Here is a 22,101-nt window from a genome sequence, read left to right as displayed (position 1 = left end):
CTGCTGGCGTCTCCAGAGTGGCAGCTTGGGCTTGCCACCTCCAGAGGAGAATGTGGAAGGACTCCACTTTGTCTTGGTCGCAAATGAAGCGTTTGCGCTGGGAGACCATCTTATGCAGCCATTCCTGATGAGGACCCTCACCCCGGACCAGGAGGTTTTTAATTACCGGCTGGCCAGAGCCAGAAGAGTGGTATAGAACACTTTTGGGAAAATGGCCAGCCTATTTTTGACACCGATCCACATGGCGGAATATAAACTGAACCATGTGCTTTCTTGCTGCATTTTTCACAATTTTCTCAAAAGAAACTCAACAAACTATGTGGCCTCAGTTGGGCCTGAGGCAGACTTTCCAGTACTTTAAAACCTGACAGCACTTGAAGCTGGCCATCCTGGCTTGCCCCCCAAAAGCGCCCACAAGGTCAGAAACAGATACGCAGAGTACTTTGCAGGTGGGGGAGGGGGGCATTAATATGCCAGACAATGTCTGAGAGGCATTATTAAAATAAATGTATATTTGAAACTGCAATAATATTTGTTTTCATTTATTGCTTGGGCTTGTTTCCTAGGTTTTTATTTTGAATTTGTTTGGTCCTTTTTCTTCAACAGTGCAAACCAAATTTCTTTGAGACATGAGATGACAGTCTCTTCTTCAGCTAATATTATTATTATGTTGTGGGTCTGCTACACACACCTTGTTTTTCTTGTTAATGTATGTGGTGCATTACTGACAAAAAATATTAATCATTTTCAGCACCATGATAGAAATGTGTGGAGTCATAAAAATGGCGTGATTGGGGCAAATGAAAAAGCACTGTGGGTGTTATTTACTAAAGGCAAATCCACTATGCACTACAAGTGCACTGCAAAACTGCCCTTGAAACTGCACTTGAGTGCAAAGTCAATTTGCCTTTAATAAATAACCCCCATTGTCACAGAAAACACCAACTTTACTACAAAAAAAATGCTTTTGAGCATTGGAAGAAGAAGCCACACATTGTTGATGATAATAAACAATTTTACACAAAGCACATTCACATTTATAAAAGGGTTTTACAACAAACCAAAATTTTTGATGTATATAACATTATTTTTGGTAACATTACTAAAACTAGCCTTTTTTTTTTTTTTTTTTTCATAAAACAGACATGTTTCAAAACATAACATACACAACTCAGGAACTTAGAGTTCAACTTTGAAAAGTGAAGACAATATCAGACACGAGAATGTCCAAACTGTGGTGATATTGCCTTCATCAGATGGGGTGTCACCCCTGTAAAAGCCAAATTTGGAAGATGCACACAAATTGTGATTCAAACTGGGCATTTTCCTCCTGATTCCATGCCTAATGTCAACATGTGCTATTTCCCATCATGGGGGATGAATGTACGTGTTTTGGGGGTGCAACCCCTTCATCTCAGCCACTTTGGTAGGGAGGAAGGGGTTGCACCCACAAAATGCGTACATTAATCCCCATGCTGGGAAATAGCACGTTGACACACTGTTGAAACAAAAAACCCTGGTGGCGGACTTTTAAGGTACAACAAATTATTATTATAAAAGTTATCTTACTATGAATATGAAAAATTATTTATTGAAGTATGAAAATACAAAACATATACAACACATATAAAAACGCATGTTGCAGTGTTGTCATCCAAAAGGAAATAACAAGTAATATACTAGAATTTCTTGCACCCAACGCGTTTCAAAGTAAATGCTGTGGCTCTGTGTCCCGTGATGTATGACAAATAAAACATTTTTTTTTTCTGGGGAGAGATCCTCTACCAGGTGTAGGAATATCTTGGGTCATCCATCATCAGATGTCAGTGGCCTAGGTGTAAAAGACCACTATTTGGTCTTTTGTTTATTCATCTATGGGTTTTTACCAGATCAATGTCAATCACTTAGAAGATATTGCCTTTGACCTCAGCATATTACAAATAGCAGTGTAGGTCCTCCTTTGGTGGCAGTTTCTATGATGGTGTCTAACTCCCCTCAAGGGCATTGCTTTGGGACATCCCAGATAGTAATTACTATAGCTGCTCTATGTCCCGTGATGCATGATAAAGAAAATGATTTTCTTCTACAGCTTACCTGTAAATCCTTTTCTTGGAGTACATAACAGAACACAGAGGCCCCTCCCCCCTCTTTTGGAAATTGCTTGCTACAAAACTTAGGTACTTCCTGTATAGGATGGGTTATATGGGGGGGGGGGGAGTCTGTGTGACAGACTCACCCAGGACACAGGCTTTTGGAGGGGACTGAATGCCAGCCTCTTGCCTACCGATTATACCCCCTGGCATTTGGGGGAATGGTGCTCTTTGTGAGCTGTATGCCTGGGGACCCCTGAGGTGGTGTTACTTTGGATTCAGGTCCATGTCCCCCCCCAAGACACAGAGACTCTGGATATGTATATACTCCCTGGCATTTGGGGGTGCTCTTTGTGAGCTGTATGCCTGGGGACCCCTGAGGTGGTGTTACTTTGGATTCAGGTCCATGTCCCCCCCAAGACACAGAGACTCTGGATATGTATATGCCATATTAGCAATAGTGACTGAATCATACTGTTGGGGCACAAGCTGTTAAATGCTAATATCATCAACTCCAGACACCTCTCTGTTATGCGAATGAGTCTAGTCTGGCTTGTAAGTGTATTCCACCCATTGTTGTTTGTGCTAATTAACCCTGTGTTGATGTTTATGGTAATGATTATTGAATAGTCAGTCAGTGAGCTAGGAGACGTAAAGTCTTACCCTGAAAAGTCTTATCTATCAGTCAACTAGTCTGGGTCAATGATTAGATAATTAGCTCATGCTAATTAGGTTAGGTTTTAGTCATCCTGCTGTATATATGTGTGTGATCTCAAATAAAAATGTATTCCTGATGTACTCCAAGACTGGTGTTGTCTGGTTCTTGGGGGTCCCTATAGCCAGATCCATTGGAATCGTGTCCCAGGACGTAGGAAGCGGTATACTGACAGAAGCACTCAAGTGGAGTGTAGGGACGTTCCATCACATTGGTGGCAAGCAGTGGGACGCTTCCTGCAGTCTGGGACATCCAAACCTCCACCTGGATTTAAGATCAGGATAGCAGACTTTGGTCACCCCAGCGGAGATATGGACCTGGCATCAGAGTTCCCGTGAGTGCTGCGGATCATCCTTTCAGCATACACTAGGACTGTGTCTGAGGATGAATACCTGCAGCTCAGGCAGCAGATTCGGGTGGGGCTATGGATTGGAGCCCTCCAGCTTGCTAGTATAAACAGGGTAAGTGCTTTCCAACCCAAGAGCAATGGGCCAGTGACCAACGGGCATTGCGCATGGCATTTCTGGGAGAGCGACCCCAGGAGCAATGGGTGACTGAATTGGGCAGGCAGGTCCAGCAGGAGATAGAGCTGGACAATCATTATCAGGCTCTGCAATGGCACACAGAGCTGGGATATTTAGGGGAGACAACAGAATGCTTTCCAGAGGGATGTGACTTTGGAGGCCCTGGATTGCTGTCGGAGAGCCTTACAGATCGTTTTGTGTTTGGCGATGAAGGGGAACCTACCCTTGAGGACCTGCAAAAATATAGAGAGGCTATGCTCTGTCTTGCAGGGGTCTCAGAGCTTAAACCTGATCTGGACCATTTGGTAAGGAAGGAACAACATCTGGAAAGGGCATACAGGAAACTGCTAGAACACGTTCAGCAGCATGCCAGAGAATCGGCAGTGGAAACTCGGGAGATTGCCATTCCCAAACCTGAATTGCTGACAACAGTGTTACGGCACCAACAGTGGCTTCAGCCTTCTTGAGAGAAGAGGTAGTCGGCCTTTCTCCCACAACACTGGCAGGGACATGTGATTTTCTGCCAGCAGCATCTATGGAGTTGCAAGGAACTTCCCCAGCTGAAGCGCTAGTCACTGGACAGAGGGTCCAAGACCTCTGTCCCACACTTTTAGCATTTCCAGAGATTGGGATAGACATTTTTGTAGAGGAGGAACTACCTAGCAAACCCCCAGCAGAAGTGCTGGCAACAGGGCAGAGTGATACCAACCTCTGCCCAGCACCGGCAACAACTGTGAAGTTCCAGGGAACCGGGACAGTTGGCCCTTCTCTCCAGCGACAAGCTGAGATAGTAAAGCTGCTACTCCCAGCTGAATCACTGGCAACAGAGCAGAGCGCTGCTGGCCTCTGCCTAGCACCTAGTGTGTCTGTACAGCTTCAGGAAGCTGCAGTGATCGGCCCCTCTGCCCAGCAGCAGACCGAGCCCAGAATGTTAAAAACCACACAGCTGAAGTGCTGGCAGCTGGACAGAGAGTAAATGACCTCTGCCCCACACCTTCTGAGGTCAACTATTCCTTGCAGCCAAGAAAGGAGATCATGCGGGCATACTATGTGTGTTCAGTCTGCCTGACTAACGCATGTCCAGACCAGGTGGAGGTCTGGGACCTTGTTAGTCCACCTTTGATGGGGGAGAAATGTGACAGACTCACCCGGGGCAGAGGCTTTTGTAGGGGACTGAATACCAGTCTCTTGCCCACCAATTATGGGCCCTGGCATTTTGGGGGAACGGTGCTCTTTGTGAGCTGTATGCCTGGGGACCCCTGAGGTGGTGTTACTTTGTATTCAGGTCCACCCCCCCCCCCAAAGACACACAGACTCTGGATATGTATATGCCCGATTAGCAATAGTGACTGAATCATACTGTTGGGGCACAAACTGATAGATGCTAATATCATCACCTCTCCAGCCACCTGTCTGTTGTGCGAATGAGTCTAGTCTGGCTTGTAAGAGTATTCCACCCATTGTTGTTTGTGCTAATTAACCCTGTGTTGATGTTTATGGTAATGTGTATTGAATACTCCGTCAGTGAGCTAGGAGACGTAAAGTCTTACCCTAAAAAGCCTTCTCTCTCAGTCAACTAGTCTGGGTCAATGATTAGATAATTAGCTCATGCTAATTAGGTTAGGTTTTAGTCATCCTGCTGTATATATTTGTGTGAGATCTCAAATAAAAATGTATTCCTGATGTACTCCAAGACTGGTGTTGTCTGGTTCTTGGGGGTCCCTATAGCCAGATCCATTGGACTCGTGTTCCAGGACTTAGGAAGCGGTATACTGACGGAAGCACTTAAGTGGAGTGTGGAGGATAGGATCAATCACGGTCTTCCGTCCATTCACCTATAAGGTGGCTTATAACCCAGATAGTAATTACTATAGCTGCTTTGTGTTCCGTGAGGTACTCCAAGAAAATGATTTTACAGGTAAGCTGTAGGAAAAATCCTATTTTTTTCCAGGAAGTTCCCATGTCACTGTTTTAGCACAGAGCTGTGTGCTGTATGTAGTACACATGGCCACAGTATCTGTTTAGTGAAGTGGATTGTTCATTTGGACCAACTGGGTCCAGTGGAACTATTAAAACTTCACTAAAACCTTAAGATCAGCTGTAAATTTGTAACACCAGTATATGTATCTTTGCTAAAACATATTTTAAAGTTACACTGTCATGAGGGAAGTATGTGGGCTTCTATTACTGACCTCCTAAAGAAAATGCTACTTGCCTGGCTATGACATTTAAGAAAACAGGGAGGTCACTCCCTGTTTATGCCTGGCTATGACTGACTTAAGTACTTTTGAATCATGAACAAAATAAGTATGGTTTAAATAAGTGTCATATTTCCATGTGTCTATACTTTCTCTAGATCAGTGACTCAGACATCAGATACCAAAATGCCAGCTTGATGCTAGACATCTAGCATGTCCCAGGTTTTGTACATGCATGTTCCTTTTAAATGGGCTGCTAATGCACCCATAAATGCTGTTTACAGTTTATAACCAATAGAGGTTTCTTCTGATGTCTTGAACACACAATATAACTTGTGATCTGAGTCATTAGAGGAACAATTGTAACTATTTTACTGTTGTGATTCTGTATTGCCTTCAGCTATGTTACTTGCTGATTATTGATCAGTTTTGACCCGTTCAACTTTGATCTTTGTCAATCTAAGGCAGCCCATTCATTTATAAATACATACATTTTTTATTTAAGTATTTATTTTTTTGTTCAGCTAGTGGGTTGAATGAAAAGAAGAAAAAAATACCCGATTTCCCCATACACACGGATGGTGGAATGCCTCTTGCAGAGTTATTATATTCTGACAGCGGGGAGACTTCTCCACAAACAGAATACACTAATAAGTGTTGCAGAATATAACTGGTAATCGATCAGGAACAACTTGACAGTCTGGTTGTACAGAAGTCAATTGGTAGATTGACTTCTGTACTACCAGCCTGCCCATACATGGATTGCAATTTGTCTGTTTGCTACTGAGCTCGACAAAATTTGATTACTGTATGGCCGGCTTTAGACTCCCTCTTATCATTTTCAAGTGTAGTGCCATTTATTGTAAACAGCACCCCGATGAATTAATATTTTCACAAGTTCTGTTACAGCTCTGTTGCATACAAATAAATAAATGGCAATTCTTTAGTCTATAATTAGCTATTATTAGATCACAATACATGATATGAGGATTAAAATATGGTAATTTCTTTGTTAAAATGTTGTAAACCATTTACATTTAAGTGACTTGTGGTGCAGTTTAGGTGAGTTTTGTTCTTTTTTTCTATAGGTATTGAAAACATTGGTAAATGGAATTTCCAAACCAGTGACCTGTAAGATACGCATCCTCTCCACAGTAAGATCTTTGTTTTCTTTTGATTTTAATGTACAACTATTAATTATACATATGTAAACATCTTTTTTTTTTTTTTTTTGCTTCAAAGCACTAGGGACAATGAACAAAATGTAAGGCTTATAAATATATTTCTAAGGGCTGCACCATGCACCACATCCCTATGAGATCACAAACAAAATTTTACAAAAAAGTGGGATTTTAAAGAGTGCAAGTCACAGGAACGGAGTACACATAAAACCATAAAATCATCACATTTTTTTTCAATACAAATGTTAAAAAATGGTATAAAAACATATTACTGCATTAAGTGTGACATAAGTTTCAGACACTGTTTCACATCACAACACAGAGGAATAGAGATAAATCATAAACACAATGTTAAAGTCCAGGTGAGTCCAGTGTCCTGAATGTGTTGTGCAGGTAATGCTTCATCAGGAGAGGTGTCGGTGCTAATATCCTAACAAAAATATAAGTCATTAAGTAATTTGCAAATATTGGTCCAAACAAAAGGGTCCCGTTATAATTCACACCAATGTACAGTATCTTGGTTAACCATGACATATTGTTACCTACATCTGATATGTGCACAGAAATTGTCAGCATGCCAGCAAAAGAGCAGACTCCATCAAGGGGCAACAGCCACCCGAGGAACCACACACCACAAATGTGCCTTCCCAGAGGGGTAATATACTGGAGGAGAAGCTCAAGCAAGGGGTACCACCGGGCTATAGATCCTAAATGTTTCTACATACCCATCATCCAAACTCCTAAATTAAAAGCCCAAAATAATACTGGGGGAAGAAACATAAATAATAAACAATGATGCTTTAAACCCAGGATCAGAGTTCCAATTCCATACAGGGAGAAGATAGCCGGTCACAAAAGATGTTAACCTACAGGCTATTGCCCAAAATAAGGTCCTGCATGTGAAAAACAAATGGATAATAGAAAATTGCTGGTGCTGTATATTCAGTCCATACCATATACAATCGAACCAAGTAATAAGCCACAAAAAATACCCATTACCTTGGTAGGCTACTCTTAACCTGTGTTTTCGGTCAGCCAAGATATGATTACCAAAGCAGACATCTACCCTGGAGAGACCCTCCATTTATATGGCCTTCTCTTCTTGGTTCTTTCTCCCCACGTACACTTTCAGCAGCAATCAATGTCGGATGCAGCCACAGGTGGATGTGTCAGGTGCGCACGTGCTGCTAGTGAGCCATGTGTGCTCAGTGGTGGCGGGAAGAGCAAAAAAGAAACATCCCATCCACCCACCCACACCATAGTTACACGAGTCACCACTAAATTGGAAGTCACAGCCCACGCATGTGCGGTGTAGCTGCCAGTCACCTGGCAACTAGGACACCAAAGCTGGGGTAAGGAAGACAGACATGCACAATGTCCCACCAAGGATTAATATGGGGTGTTGTGCGTTTGTGTCAGGAATTGCTTGAACAATTCATTATTTTGAGTCATTTCAAACCAATGTAGAATGTCTTTAACCACTACAATACAGGACACTTTCGCCCCCTTCCTTCCCAGCCCAATTTTCAGCTTTCATCGCTCTAGCGCTTTCAGTGACAATTGCGCGGTCATGTTACACTGTACCCAAATGAAATTTTTATCATTTTGTTCGCACAAATAGAGCTTTATTTTGGTGTTATTTATTCGCGACTCCGTTTTTTATTTTTTGCGATATATTTTTCAGGCTCCACTAGGGGCCATTACAGAAACTCCACGTGCACCTCGTCTGGAGGTTTGTGCTCCTACCCAGCTTACCACTTCACCTGAGGAGCTAGATTACAGCTAAGGGACTCTAGCAGCCTTTAGATCCGATATGGCTTGTCCCTTACTGACTTACTTACAGATTCCGGGGTGCCTGGAGCAAGATCTCCGCAGCATGCTGCAGGCTCTCCCCGCGAAATCTGATATCGAAGCCCTCATCCACCGCATTGAGGAGGCACATAGCAGAGATATAGAGAGATATAGCGGAGGTGAGATCAGACCTGCACTCCCTCGCAGAACGGGTGGACACGTAGGAGGCTGAAATCTCCTCACTGGAACCAAGAGTGACAGCTCTGGAACAGTCACAGACCTCTTAAGCTACCCTGGCTGGAGAATGCAGCTACACCTGGAGAAAATGGAAGACCACAGCCGTCGGAACAACCTGAGGCTGCGGAGACTCCTAGAGGCTACAAGGACAGAGGACTTGGCTGTCACGGTTACAGCTATTTTCCACGGAGTTCTGGAGGCTCCCCCACCAACACTGGAAATATACAGGGTGCACAGAGCCCTGGGACCCAGGTCTGCAGACCTAGACCCATCCTCTGCAAGTCCTGGGATCATGGCCCGGTCAAATTTGATGGCGCAAGTATACAAACCCTCCCTGATCTGTCGAGAGCCACATTGCAGAGAAGAGCCCTCCTGAAACCTGTACTGGAAACAGCACAAAGACATGGCTACACTTACAGATGGGGGTACCCCCTGGTGGTGACTTTCTGGAAGGCACAGGTGTCATTCACAATTCGCTCCCCTGCCGATCTGCCAGCACTCTTCACATTCATAAATTCCGAACCTGTGCGGGTACAGAATTAGCTTCAGACCTTGCACCGGTCAGCCAGCTGAACACCCCCCATTGCCCTTTAACAGGGGAGGGGAGGGGGGGACTTGGGAGCTCCCCGTGTACACACATCTTTCCCAATAGACAGTTGTGAGGCTCTAACGCTTTTACAGATCTTCTGTAGACATAACTGGGAGGTAGCGATGGGCTTACAGGGAATGTTTCTCCCACTCCCTGAGAGACCATTTTCCCCCATGATGGAGGAGACACAGAAGCAGAGAGAACATTGACTAGCGCAACAAGGTAACAGGGACTGGTAAACTAACCATAACTTGGAGGGGGGGGGGGAGTTCCTGGCGGGAGGGTGATTGTTTCAATCATGCTTTGAGTTTCCCTTGAACATTGAGATGTACTGTACAGGACCTAAGAGAATTACTTGCATTTTATGAACACATGCTCTAGATAAATGCATAGAGGTTAACACTGCTTGTTCAGATCCACATGTACTAGTAGAAGATGTGAAGTTTAATATTGCCAGCTAATGTTCACATGCTCTAGATCAGCGATTCTCAACTAGGGTTCCTCCAGAGGTTTCTAGGGGTTCCTTCAGCATTGCGACATTTCTGCCTCTCGATAAGTTGCCACCGACACCATTGATCTTTTTAGTTATCTGTAAGGAGGTAATTATTCCCAATGACCACAAGTGTAAGGACCATGCTTCCCACTGACCACCACACTAATTTATCATGAGTTGTAGTTTTCTCATTTTTACCAGGGGTTCCCTGAGACTGGAGAACTATTTCAAGGGTTCCTCTGTGTTAAAAAGGTTGAGAGAGGCTGCTCTAGATAAATATCAAAAGAATGGAGGTTTAACGTACTAAACTGCTATTTACCAGCCAACATCCCAAATTCATAAAATACATAGTTTTCCCCATAAGGGTGAGACTTTAAAGGCATAGATTATCAGACACATGGTATAATAAAAAAAAAAAATGAAATTATTTTATTTTTATTATACCATATGTCTGATAATCCATGCCTTTAAAGTCCCCCCCTTATGGGGAAAACTGCATTTCATGCTCTAGATAAATGCATGAAGATTAGCGATGTGTGCTCATATTTACATGCTCTAAAGAAACACATGAAGGTTAGCGATGTTTGCTCATATTTACATGCTATAGATAAATAAATGTTGGTTAGCAATGTTTGCTCATATTTACATGCTCTAGATAATTACATGAAGGTTAGCAGTGGTTGCTCATGCTTATATGCTCTAGATAAATACATGTAGGTTATTATTATTATTATTATACAGGATTAGGCAGCTGAAAGGTCCAGAAATAGAGAGTACAGAATAGTGTCCATTGGTTTTTGCAGTTAGTAGGTCATTTGTGAGTTTCAAAAGAGCAGTGTCTGTGGAGTTTTGAGGGTGGAATCCCTATTGAAGGGGATTGAGAAGGTTATTTTTAATGAGGTGGTCACTCAGTTGGTTGTAAATCAGGCATTCAAGGAGTTTAGAGGAAAAGGGGAGCAAGGAGATAGGGCATATGTTGTTAAGATTGGTAGGGTCCAAGGATGGCTTTTTAAGTATGGGGGTGACCAATGCATGTTTTAGAGCATTGGAGAAGATGCCAGAGGTGACGGAGAGATTGAAGATGTGGGTTAGATAGTGTAGGATAGAGTCAGAGGGCGATCATAGTATTTGAGAGGGAATAGGGTCCATGGGACAGGTGGTTAGATGGGAGTTAGAAAGGAGTTTAGCAACTTCGTCTATGGCAGCAGATTTGAATAAGGGGAGTGTCAATTGTACCTGTTGACATGGGGTCTTAACTGGGGGAGATAACTGTAGAGTGGAGATTCCATCACAGATTGTATCAATCTTGTTTTTGAAGTTATTAGCAATCTTCTGGGCAGTGAGTTAGTCAGTGGATGGAGGTGGTGGAGGACGAAGTAGAGAGTTGAAGGTAGAGAAGAGTTTATGGGAACTGGATGAGGAGGTGTTAATTAGAGTTGTAAAATAGGTCTGCTTGGCAGTGTGAAGGCAAGAATAGTATTGAGGGCAGATTTGTATTGATTGAAGTCTTTGAGAGACTAATGCCGCATACACACAATGCCTAATGCCGCGTACACACGAACGGACAATTCGATCGTGTGTTGGCTCCAGCAGACTTTTTCTTTCCAAAAGTCCGGTGGACTTAGAAAGAAGGTTTCAAAATTGTCCTCCGGACTCGGCTTTCTAGTGGACAATCTGCTCGTCTGTATGCAGGTGTGACAGACTTTCCAAATGAATGGATTTGCCCACACACGGACTAAAGTCCGTTCATTTTGAACATGACTTCAGGTACGACAGGACTAGAGAAGGAAGTCAATTTCGCTGTTTCCATCGATGAGATTGACACCTTGCAAGCCCCGTTGCCTGGTATGGGTTTTAAGGGTAACCCCCGTACGTCAAAAAAACGGCATGGGGATCCCCCCAAAGTCCATACCAGACCCTTATCTGAGTACGCAGTCCGGCTGGTCAGGAAAGGGGGTGGGGACGAGTGAGCGCCCCCCCCCCCGAAGCATGCCAGGCCGCATGCCCTCAACATGGGGGGGTGGGTGCTTTGGGGAAGGGGGGTGCCCTGTGGCCCCCCACCCCAAAGCACCTTGTTCCCATGTTGATGAGCACAAGGGCTCCTTCCCGACAATTCTGGCCGTTGGTTGTCAGGGTCTGCAGGCGGCTTATCGGAATGCGGGAGCCCCCTTTAATAAGGGGGCCCCCAGTTCCCAGCCCCCCACCCTATTTGAATGTGTATGGGGTACATCGTACCTCTACCCATTCACCTGGGGGAAAAAGAGTCAATAAAAAAACACACTACACAGGTTTTTAAAGTAGTTTATTAGGCAGCTCCGGGTGTCTTCTTTCAACTTCTCCGCACTTTTCGGTTCTTCTCGCCGGGCTCCTCTGCTATCTTCTGCTCTTTTGCTAGCAGAGGAGCCCTGCTTTCTCCTTAGTCGTCTTCTTCTTCTTCTTCTTCCTTCTTCTGTTCTTCCGATGTTGACACAACACTCTCTCCTGCTGTAATGCTGTGGACATGGTGTACAGTGACTTATATAGGCATAAGGGGTGGGGTCACATGGTGACCCCACCCCTTATGACGGCCCAGTCCTGGGGCATGCTACTCATTCACATGGGGGTGGGGGGATCTGGGGGTCCCCTTAATAAAGGGGGCTCCACGATTCTGATAAGCCCCCCGCCCGCAGACCTGGACAACTAACAGCCGCAATTGTCGGGAAGAGGCCCTTGTCCTCATCAACATCGCTCCCACCCCTTTCCTCACCGGCCGGGCTGCGTGCTCGGATAAGGGTCTGGTATGGACTTTGGGAGGACCCCCATGCCATTTTTTCAGCGTAGGGGCTTACCCTTAAAACCCATACCAGGGGTTTTAAGGGCTTCTCTAGTTCCTTCTCTAGTCCTGTCGTACCTGAAGTCATGTTCAAAATGAATGGACTTTAGTCCCTGTGTGGGCAAGTTCGTTCATTTGGAAAGTCCGTCAGACCTCTGCCAAAAGTCCGGCGGATTGTTCGCTGGGCCTAGTCCGCCGGAAAGTCTGTTCGCAAATGTGGTTGTGTGTGTGCAAGTCCGCTCGTTCGGAAAGGCCGGTGGACCTCCGCTGCAAAGTCCGGCAGATTGTCTGCCGGATAGTCCGATCCTGTGTATGGGGCATTAGTCTTGTGCCACAGACACTCAAAAGCGTGACTGCGTTTTTTTGAGAATTTTAATGTCATCCGTTTGTCATGGTTGTAGGGGTCGAGGCCTGATTCTGCGTGTAGTGAGGGGAGCAAACTTTATGCAGGGTGGAGGACAGGGATTTATTATAGATGGAATTGGCTTAGTTGGGGCAGGACAGGGGAGAGATTTTGTCATAGAGGTGGTCAGTAGAAGAATAGAGGAGAGAAGAGTTAAAGTTGCAAAAGTTTCTATGGGTGATGGTTAGGCGATCGGAGGGAGAGGTGGTGGAAGACCGCGGGAGAGAGAAACGAATAAGGTGGTGTTCAGAGAGAGGAAAAGGATTGTTGGCGAAGTTGCATGGAGTGCAAAGGTAGGAGAATACAAGGTCAAGGGTGTTGCTATCAGAGTGAGTAGAAGCCTGTACCCATTGCTTCATGTCAAATGAAGAGGTTAGACTAGGAAGTTTAGAAGTAGCAGGAGTGTTTGTGTTAGCAGGGATGTTGAAATCTTCGAGAAGGATTGTTGAAATTTCCAAAGAGAGAAAGTAGGGTAGCCAGGCAGAAAACTCATCAAGGAAAGTCGATAATAGTCCAGGGGGCCAGTAGATCATGGCAATTCTTAGGGAAGTTGGGGAGAATAGACATATACAGTGAGCTTCAAATGTTAAGAGAGGAAGAGAGGGAGGAGAGTGAATAACCTGGAAGGTGCTCTGGGGGGATAGGAGGAATCACACTCCACCTCCCTTGCGTCCATTAGGCCAAGGGGTGTGAGTCCAGAGAAGGCCAGAGGGAAGCAGGAGAAGGGGTGTCAGATTCATGGAGCCAGATTTTGGTGTTAGCAAGTAGATTAAAAGAATTTGTGACAAAGAGCTCATGAACAGAGGTGAGTTTGTTGCAGACAGAGTGGGCGTTCCAGAGGGCACAGGAGAGGCTGCCAATGGTAAGAAGAGGAATAGAGACTAAATTGTGTAGATTGTGACTAGTGCCAGGGGGTGTGGGGAGAGGGGTATGGGTGTGTTGGGTACAGCTAAATAAGGGAGGCCCAGGGTTTGGGGAAAATATCTCCAGCGGTTAGGAGAAGCAAAAGAGTAAGGAATGTAATATGAGAATACGATTTGTATGGGGGACATGCTTTAGTATCCTGGGGGGTTTGTTAGCAAGTGGGCTTAGAGTTAGAAAGAGATGGTGAGTGCAGTAATAGGGGGAGGGGAGAAGTGATGGTGATATGTGCAGGTTGTGGGGTGGAGAAGAGGGGTGCTTTTCGGCCTCCCCGACCAAACTCCCAAATAGGCTAACGCTTACCCCAGCCTGTTGCTGGGAAGCGTTTAAGCAGTAATTTCACTGCATCTAGTTTATTACCTTTCCCATTTCTCTCTTTCCAGGGGTGGTGGTGCCCAGTTTTTTGGGTAACCACCTCCCATCAGCACTCTCACCGTAAGGGAGTTCTTTTTCTTACTAATTCTATTTATTTCCTTTCTCTCCCTCTGCTTCCTTCCTCTCCCCGTTCCCCCCCACTTACCCCTTACACACCCCACCCACCCCTTACACGCCCCACCCTCCCCTTACATGCCCCACCCTCCCCTTACACGCCCCACCCTCGACAATGAAAGTCCTGAGTGTGACCTTGCTTAATGCCAAGGGCCTTAACACACCTGAAAAAAGACAAATGCTGTTACATGATTTGCATCGCCTCAAATCTGATATAGCCTTCATACAGAAGACAAACTTTAGGGATGAAAAATTGCACATCCTAAAAAAAAAGTCATTCCCATTAGTGTACCACTCCACCAACCGAACAACTAAGTCAAGGGGGGTTTCTATTTTCCTTTCAGGAAGAGTGCCATGGTCACTCATAGATTCCATTACTGACTCTGGAGGTCGCTACCTGTTTGTGAAGGGCATGATCGGTAATGTCAGTCACATTTGCAAATTTATATGCCCCAAACGAACAACAAGGCGCTTTCCTTGGTAGGACACTAGCGAAGCTGACCAATTTTACCGAGGGCCTCCTGATTGTAGGAGGTGACCAGAACGTCCTGTTAATCCCAGCAGAAGACACAACCTTGGGTCTGCCATCTATCCCCCTTAGTTCTCGTAAGTGTATTGCCCAATCCCTACACAATAGCCAACTAATTGACGTATGGCGTCTTCTCCACCCCACAGAAAGAGACTTCTCCTTTTATGCCCCCCACAAGACGCACTCACACATTGATTATTTCCTCATCCCCCATGCCCAGCTACATGCAGTACGCACCTCGTCCATAGGCTCCATTACCTGGTCCGATTATGCTCCCATTATCTTGTCCTATGCTCTTCAGGACTCCACGACCACCAAAACTAACCAGTGGAGACTGAATGAAAGTCTCTTACAAGACAAGGATATTCTGGATGACGTTACTAGAGAACTGAACTGCTACTTTAGAACTAATGATACCCCAGATTGTGGCCCAGGTATTATATGGGAGGCACATAAAGTGGTTATCCGCGGTGTGCTGATTAAACACCGGGCCAGGATCAAGCGGAAACAAACCAAACAACTTAAATCCCTATTTATAGAGTTGTTCGCCCTGGAGTTCTGCCATAAACAAACACAAACCTCGTCCCTAAAGAAAGATCTCCTTGTTAAACGGACACAGATTACAGATATCCTACAATTTAAGGCCAAGGCAGCACTGCAGATATGCAGGAAATTTTCATATGAGTCGGGGAATAAATGCAGGGGGCTTTTAGCCAGAACCTTGCGAGACCAGAGACTAGTAAAATATATCCCACATCTAGCACCCCCCGATAAACCAACGGTAAAAAAAAAAAAACAATATTGAAAGAGAATTCCGGTAATTCCTTTAATTCACTATATAATTTGACGACAAAACCCCCTTCTCAAGACCAGATAGCCTCCTATTTATCATCATAGCTTATGCTCCAATTACCAGACACAGACTTCGACATCCTTGAAGACCCCATTACCATAGAGGAACTTCAGAGAAAGGTTGGGGCCACTAAACAGGGGAAAGCGCCTGGTACGGATGGCATTACGGCCCAATACTACAAGACCCTTCTTCCCTCACTTACCCCATATATGGTCAAGTTGTTCAATGCACTAGGCTCAACTGCATCATTCGCAGCCGACACCTTACTCGCACACATCTCAGTGATCCCTAAGGAGGGGAAAGATCCAACATCCTGTCGAAGCTATAGGCCAATCTCGCTGCTCAATTTGGACCTCAAAATTTTTACCAAGATACTGACAAATAGGATTCAACACCTTATCCCGAGCCTGTTTCACCTAGATCAAGTGGGCTTTGTCCCTACACAGGAGGCTAGGGACAACACCACGAAAGTACTGAATCTGTTTCAGGCAGTAAACCATTAACCGGCACAATGTGTATTTCTTGGCACTGACGCGGAGAAGGCCTTTGACAGGGTGAACTGGAATTTTATGCTTGCTGTCTTACGACATGGTGGCTTTGGCACCAAAATGCTACAGTGGATCTCCGCGTTTTACTCCGGACCAGCAGCAAGAGTCTTGCCTAACGGTGTTCTATTGGACACCCTGGGAATTACTAACGAGACACGCCAAGGGTGCCCATTGTCACCTCTCCTTTTCACCCTGTCATTGGAACCATTTCTCTGCACGGTCTGACATAACCCAGACATTGAAGGGGTTAAGATAAGAGGCACCCAACATAAAGTTTCGGCCTATGCCGATGACATGTTATTTTCCCTTACAAACCCTCTGGTTTCACTCCCTAATCTGATGAAGAAGTTTGAGAGATATGGCGTTCTCTCGAACCTCCAGATTAACTTCTCCAAGTCGGAAGAAATGGGAGTTAATTTTCCACAAAAATCAATCAAACAATTACAAAACAACTTCAAATTTAAATGGACCAACAATGTGCTGACATACTTAGGTACATTGATCCCCTCCAACAAATGGAACACCGGTCTTCATTCTTGGATAGACTGCTGCAATATTATTAAAATGAGCACCCTCCCCAAGTTTCTCTGCCTCCTACAGGCACTCCCAGTCCATATCCCAGCCAGCTACTTCAAACAAATTCAAACAGCATTTTCGTCTTCATCTGGGCACATAGACACCCACAATTACAGTGTAAGTAACTAATGCTGCTTAAGCGATATGGGGGACTGGCAGTGCCGGACATGCACAAGTATTACCAAGCTATACATTTGAGTAGGATGGTAGATTAGAACAGACGCACAGATTTCAAGCTATGTGCTCGTATTTAACAGGCCCAATCGGACGTTTCTGTAAGGGGAGTTCCATTGGGCTATACCTCCCTCTCACGGGAGATGAAGAGTTAAGTCCTACTTTCATCCCCCAACATATCCTGAAAGACATCACCCCTGTACCCAATTATGAGGAACTCCCACTTTCCCCCAAGAAGTGGCAGTCCCAACTTCCGAAACCTGAAGGACTTGGGCCTTGCACAGGCTTCCCTATTTGTACAGGGGTGTGGGGACGTGGCCAACGATCCCGAAGCTGATGGACTTGGGCCTTACACAGGCTTCCCTGTTTGTACAGGGAGGTGGGAGCGTGGCCGACAATCCCGAAGCTGATGGACCAGTCAAGATCTTTCCGGCTGGACTTTTGGAGTGCCCTCCAGCTCTCCCACTTCTTCAGAACTCTTCCGGTTCCGGGGTTATTTGCCAGGCCCCTTACCACCTTCGAGGGGTTCTGCTCAGAGACGGGGTCAATGCCCCACACACTCTCTGCTAAGTACGAGTTGCTAATTACTCCTGTGGAACCTCACATTTTGAAATGTATACAAAATTGGGAACGGGACCTAGGTAAAACTTTCAGCACAACACAACAACACATCCTAAGGTTTACGTACAGATATTCTATTTGCAGGAAAGCACAGGAGACCAACTTTAAGATTCTAACCAGGTGGTACAGAACCCCTGTGAAACTGAAGAAAATATTTCCAGACACCTCTGATCAGTGCTGGGGGAATGCAAGGAGGACAGGGGCACCATCTTACATATTTTTTGGACCTTCCCCAAATTGCAGCACTTCTGGACAGAGGTCCAACGTATCCTGCAAAAACTCACAGAACACGTAATACCGAATGACCCAGCATTCTTCCTCCTACACGCCACCAATATACCAAGGAAAATATACAAATGTATTATCTGGCACCTTCTTGCCGCTGCTAAAGCTTGCACCCCTCTCAAGCGGAAATCTCTGCAACCCCCAACAGTAGGCATGGGGATTCGAAAAGTTAAGGAAATAAGTAGATTTGAAGACCTAGTACTAACTGCACCACACCAACAGGAGTGATACTCCAAGACCTGGTCGCCATGGCACATCTTTATCTTCTCCGACTAAGGAAGAACCCTCCTTGACAGCGACCCAAATGACTAAATGTCACCCTACTAACTATTGATCCAACTGATTACAGAGCATCCAGGGGCCTTGCTGAATTACCCCCCACCCCCGCCCGGCGGGCTTGCATGAGGTCACCCTCCGGATTCTTACCCCCTACTCTCCCCCCTTACCCACCCTCCAGATTCTTACCCCCCCCCTCTACCCCCTGTCTTTGGGATCCAAACTCTTCTAGCACATTAAACTTAAAAACGGACTGAGACAGGTCTGAGACTCACTAAAGGGTAACACATCTGCATCAATAGGATTGCTGCCTTGTGCACATCCAGTAACTGGACGATGCTTTAAGCACTCATCACACAAAATGAAAGAGACGTCTCAGACAGCAAAATGTCATATTGCCCTTTGCATGTAATAAAATGCTCTCATATACAACATATACATGTAATGTGATGTAAGATAACACAATGTGATTGCCCAGATGTCTGTCTTTGACCGTGTTCCTTGAATAAATAAAATAATTGTAAAAAAAAAAAAAAATTGTATTGCGCTCACACTCTCATATTGGTTACTGGGAATTCAACATGGCACAAACTCTCTGAGGATCTGAAAAAAAGATTTGTTGCTCTACATATAGATATCCTAGGCTATAAGAAGATTGCCAATACCCTGAAACTGAGCTGCAGCACAGTGGCCAAGACCATAGAGCAGTTTAACAGAACAGGTTTCACTCAGACCAGGTCTCACCAGGGGTACGTTCAATCCTGGACTTGAAAGGCTCTCAACAGCTTTGTAAAAGTGCAAAGGTTCAGGATGAAATCAGTTTGCTCCGTGGTCGATGCACTTCATCAGGGGGAATTCCTGGCATCCCTGGATATCCAGGACGTGTACTTACATGTACCCATATGCCTTAGGCATCAGAGGTTTTTTACGATTTGCAGTTGGAAGAGCACTACCAGTTTGTGGTTCTCCCTTTTGGCCTGACGTCAGCATTCCAAGTCTTTACCAAAGTGTTAGCTCCAATTCTGGCGCTGTTAAGGCAATGTGGGATCACAATCGTGGGTTATCTAGACAACCTCCTTCTGAGAGCAGCTTCCACCTCAGAATTAAGGGAGGATGTAGTGATCACCATGCAGACTCTCCGGGAGTTTGGTTGGGTGCTGAACCTAAATAAGTTGGTTTTAGTGCCAACTCAACACCTGGAGTACCTGGGCTTACTGTTGGACTCCTCAGAAGAGAGTTTTTCTCCCTTCAGACAAGCTGCAGACTCTTCACGCTGCGGTGAAGTTGTTGGTGAACAGCAGGTGGTCATCGCTGCGCTTCTGCATGCAATTTCTAGGCCTCATTGTAACCACTTTCGAGGTGGTACCATACACTCAATTTCACACTCGAGTCTTGCAGAAGGAGATTTTGTCAAAATGGAACAAATCTCAAAACAGGGAGACTGACAGGGATGGACGTGTGAGGAGCTCACTCCAGCTGGTCCGGGAAATGGTCCGCAGCTGAAGCCAATAACCCTTCCCTCCTCAGCGACCCCCCCGGGATAAGCAAAGCTGCGACCAGAGCATGAGGCTTGTCAGATGACCGGTAGATAGAGGGCTGAAACAAAGGTTACCTAATGGTGATCGGCTGTGGGGTCTCGAGGCTGCGAGAGGGTGTTCATGTCGTCCCGGGTGCACTGAATGACAGGGGTCGGTGAGAGGGGATTTGAGCAGCGGAGAGATCCCCGAGGAGACACCATTGTCGTGGCTGTGTGGAGAGAGTGGACAACATAGTACACCAAGCCCGCCCGAAGAGAGAGAACGGAGACCCGCTGAGCTTTGCCGAGTAATGCCGAGGGCCAGACAAGCTTAGCCGAAAGGGCATGTACAGCAGTCAAACCCAGTGAAAGATCAACCGATCCCCGCTGAGCGCAGCGAGCCAGAGGAAAGAGAAAGAGAGAGAGTCCAGATTCAACAGGGGAAATACAGGTGATCAATGATTACAAAAAAAAAAAAATGCTGTTCTGAATTATTAATGTCCATAGGAAAGCAATAGCTGAGAACAGTATATGGCCTGAAAGGAGCCATTGCAAAAATTTAAAGAGACAGTGTAAATATTGGATAAGGCATAGACCAAATAAGTATATGGATGGCTGAATGTTTCAGTGATTTTTTCCTTTTTGGAAATGGAATGTTGGACTGATGGTAATAACACTGTGGAGCAGGGGTTGTTATAAAGGTGGTGGACTTAAAAAAATGGTAATTACAGCAAGCCTTAACAGGTCACGGTAGTTTAGGAGCATTTTTTTCAGTTTTTCTTCTTTTTAACAACATGCCACCAAAAAGTGCCCATAGTCAAAAATCAAAGAGGGGTTCTTACGGGGGGTGTAGTGAAAAACCCACCTAAACCCCACTCAGCACAAAAGTCGGACATCAAGGGCTTCTTTAAACACCCACAATCGCCATCCCAACAAGGGAATTCAATGGTTCTGAATTTTGAGTCCCCTAACAGAGAGGTAGAATCATCCGTAAATAATAGCCCCCCTGGAGACTTGCAACAGCCAATAGCTGATATAGCAGAAGAGGCTAGCCGCCCCACTTGAGATATGCAGTCATATATAAAGTCATTGCCTACATGTGAAGATATGGATAAGTACCGTATATACTCGAGTATAAGCCGAGATTTTCAGCCTCTTTTTTGAGGCTGAAAGTGCCCCCCTCGGCTTATACTCGAGTCATCGCTGTCTGCCCGCTCGATCAGCGTGTCGAGCAGACAGACAGCGGCCATTCTATTCAAAAGCCGCGCCTCCGGCTCCGCCTTCGCCTGTGATAGGCGGAACACTGAATTTCCCAGCAGCCTGTGTTCCGCCTATCACGGACATCGTATCATCCTCGTACTACGGACGAGGATGATACGAAGGCAGTGATAGGCGGAACACAGGCTGCTGGGAAATTCAGTGTTCCGCCTATCACAGGCGAAGGAGGAGGCGCGGCTTTTGAATTTTACAATGGCCGCCGAAGAGGGCACGGGACGGAGGCAAGGCAAGGCAAGGCACGGCACGGCACGGCACGGGACGGGACAGGACGGGACGGAGGCAAGGCAAGGCACGACACGACGGCAAGGCACGGCACGGCACGGGACGGAACGGAGGCAAGGAGGCAAGGCACGGGACGGAGGCTCGGGACAAAGGTAGGCTGGACACACACACACACACACACACACACACACACACACACACACACACACACACACACACACACACACAGGGATGGGTGGATGGATGGAGACACACACAGGGATGGGTGGATGGATGGAGACACACACACACAGGGATGGATGGATGGATGGATGGAGACACACACACACAGGGATGGATGGATGGATGGACACACACACACACAGGGATGGATGGACGGACACACAGGGATGGACGGACACACAGGGATGGACGGACACACACACAGGGATGGACAGGCATGTCTCACCCTCGGCTTATACACGAGTCAATAAGTTTGCCAGTTTTTTTGGGGGTAAATTGGGGGCCTCGGCTTATATTCGGGTCGGCCTATACTCGAGTATATACGGTATGTCTATAGATTGGAAAATACATAAAAAGAAGTAATAAAGGCATTAAAAAATTCTATAATGAATACTCAAAAGAGAATTGAATCTATAGATGCTAAGCTGGTACACGCGGATCAAAGAATGTCTTATACGAGGAAAAAATCCAGGAATATGATCACCATATAAAATATTTAATTGATACAACAGATGCGCTAGAAAATAGAAGTAGGCATAATAATATAAAAGTCAGAGG

The 22,101-nt window shown here is 45.6% G+C and overlaps 1 protein-coding gene across 8 annotated transcripts in view; it reads left to right on the top strand.

Annotated features, from left to right (window-relative positions):
* The window catches only part of DUS2 (dihydrouridine synthase 2), a 1,012,599-nt gene that overhangs the window by 397,472 nt on the left and 593,026 nt on the right, over positions 1-22,101 (top strand). For all 8 annotated transcript variants that reach the window (XM_077457206.1, XM_077457175.1, XM_077457217.1 and 5 more), the window contains one exon: positions 6,616-6,681. In XM_077457206.1, the coding sequence (XP_077313332.1) occupies positions 6,616-6,681 (66 nt within the window). The remainder of the gene's footprint in view (positions 1-6,615; positions 6,682-22,101) is intronic.

Source organism: Lithobates pipiens, unplaced genomic scaffold, assembly GCF_037356315.1.
Source record: "Lithobates pipiens isolate NorthernLeopardFrog02 unplaced genomic scaffold, aLitPip1_a1.2 Scaffold_10, whole genome shotgun sequence".
NCBI lineage: Eukaryota > Metazoa > Chordata > Amphibia > Anura > Ranidae > Lithobates > Lithobates pipiens.
The sequence above is the reverse complement of the archived record's forward strand: the minus strand, read 5'-3'. Positions and strand labels throughout refer to the sequence as shown.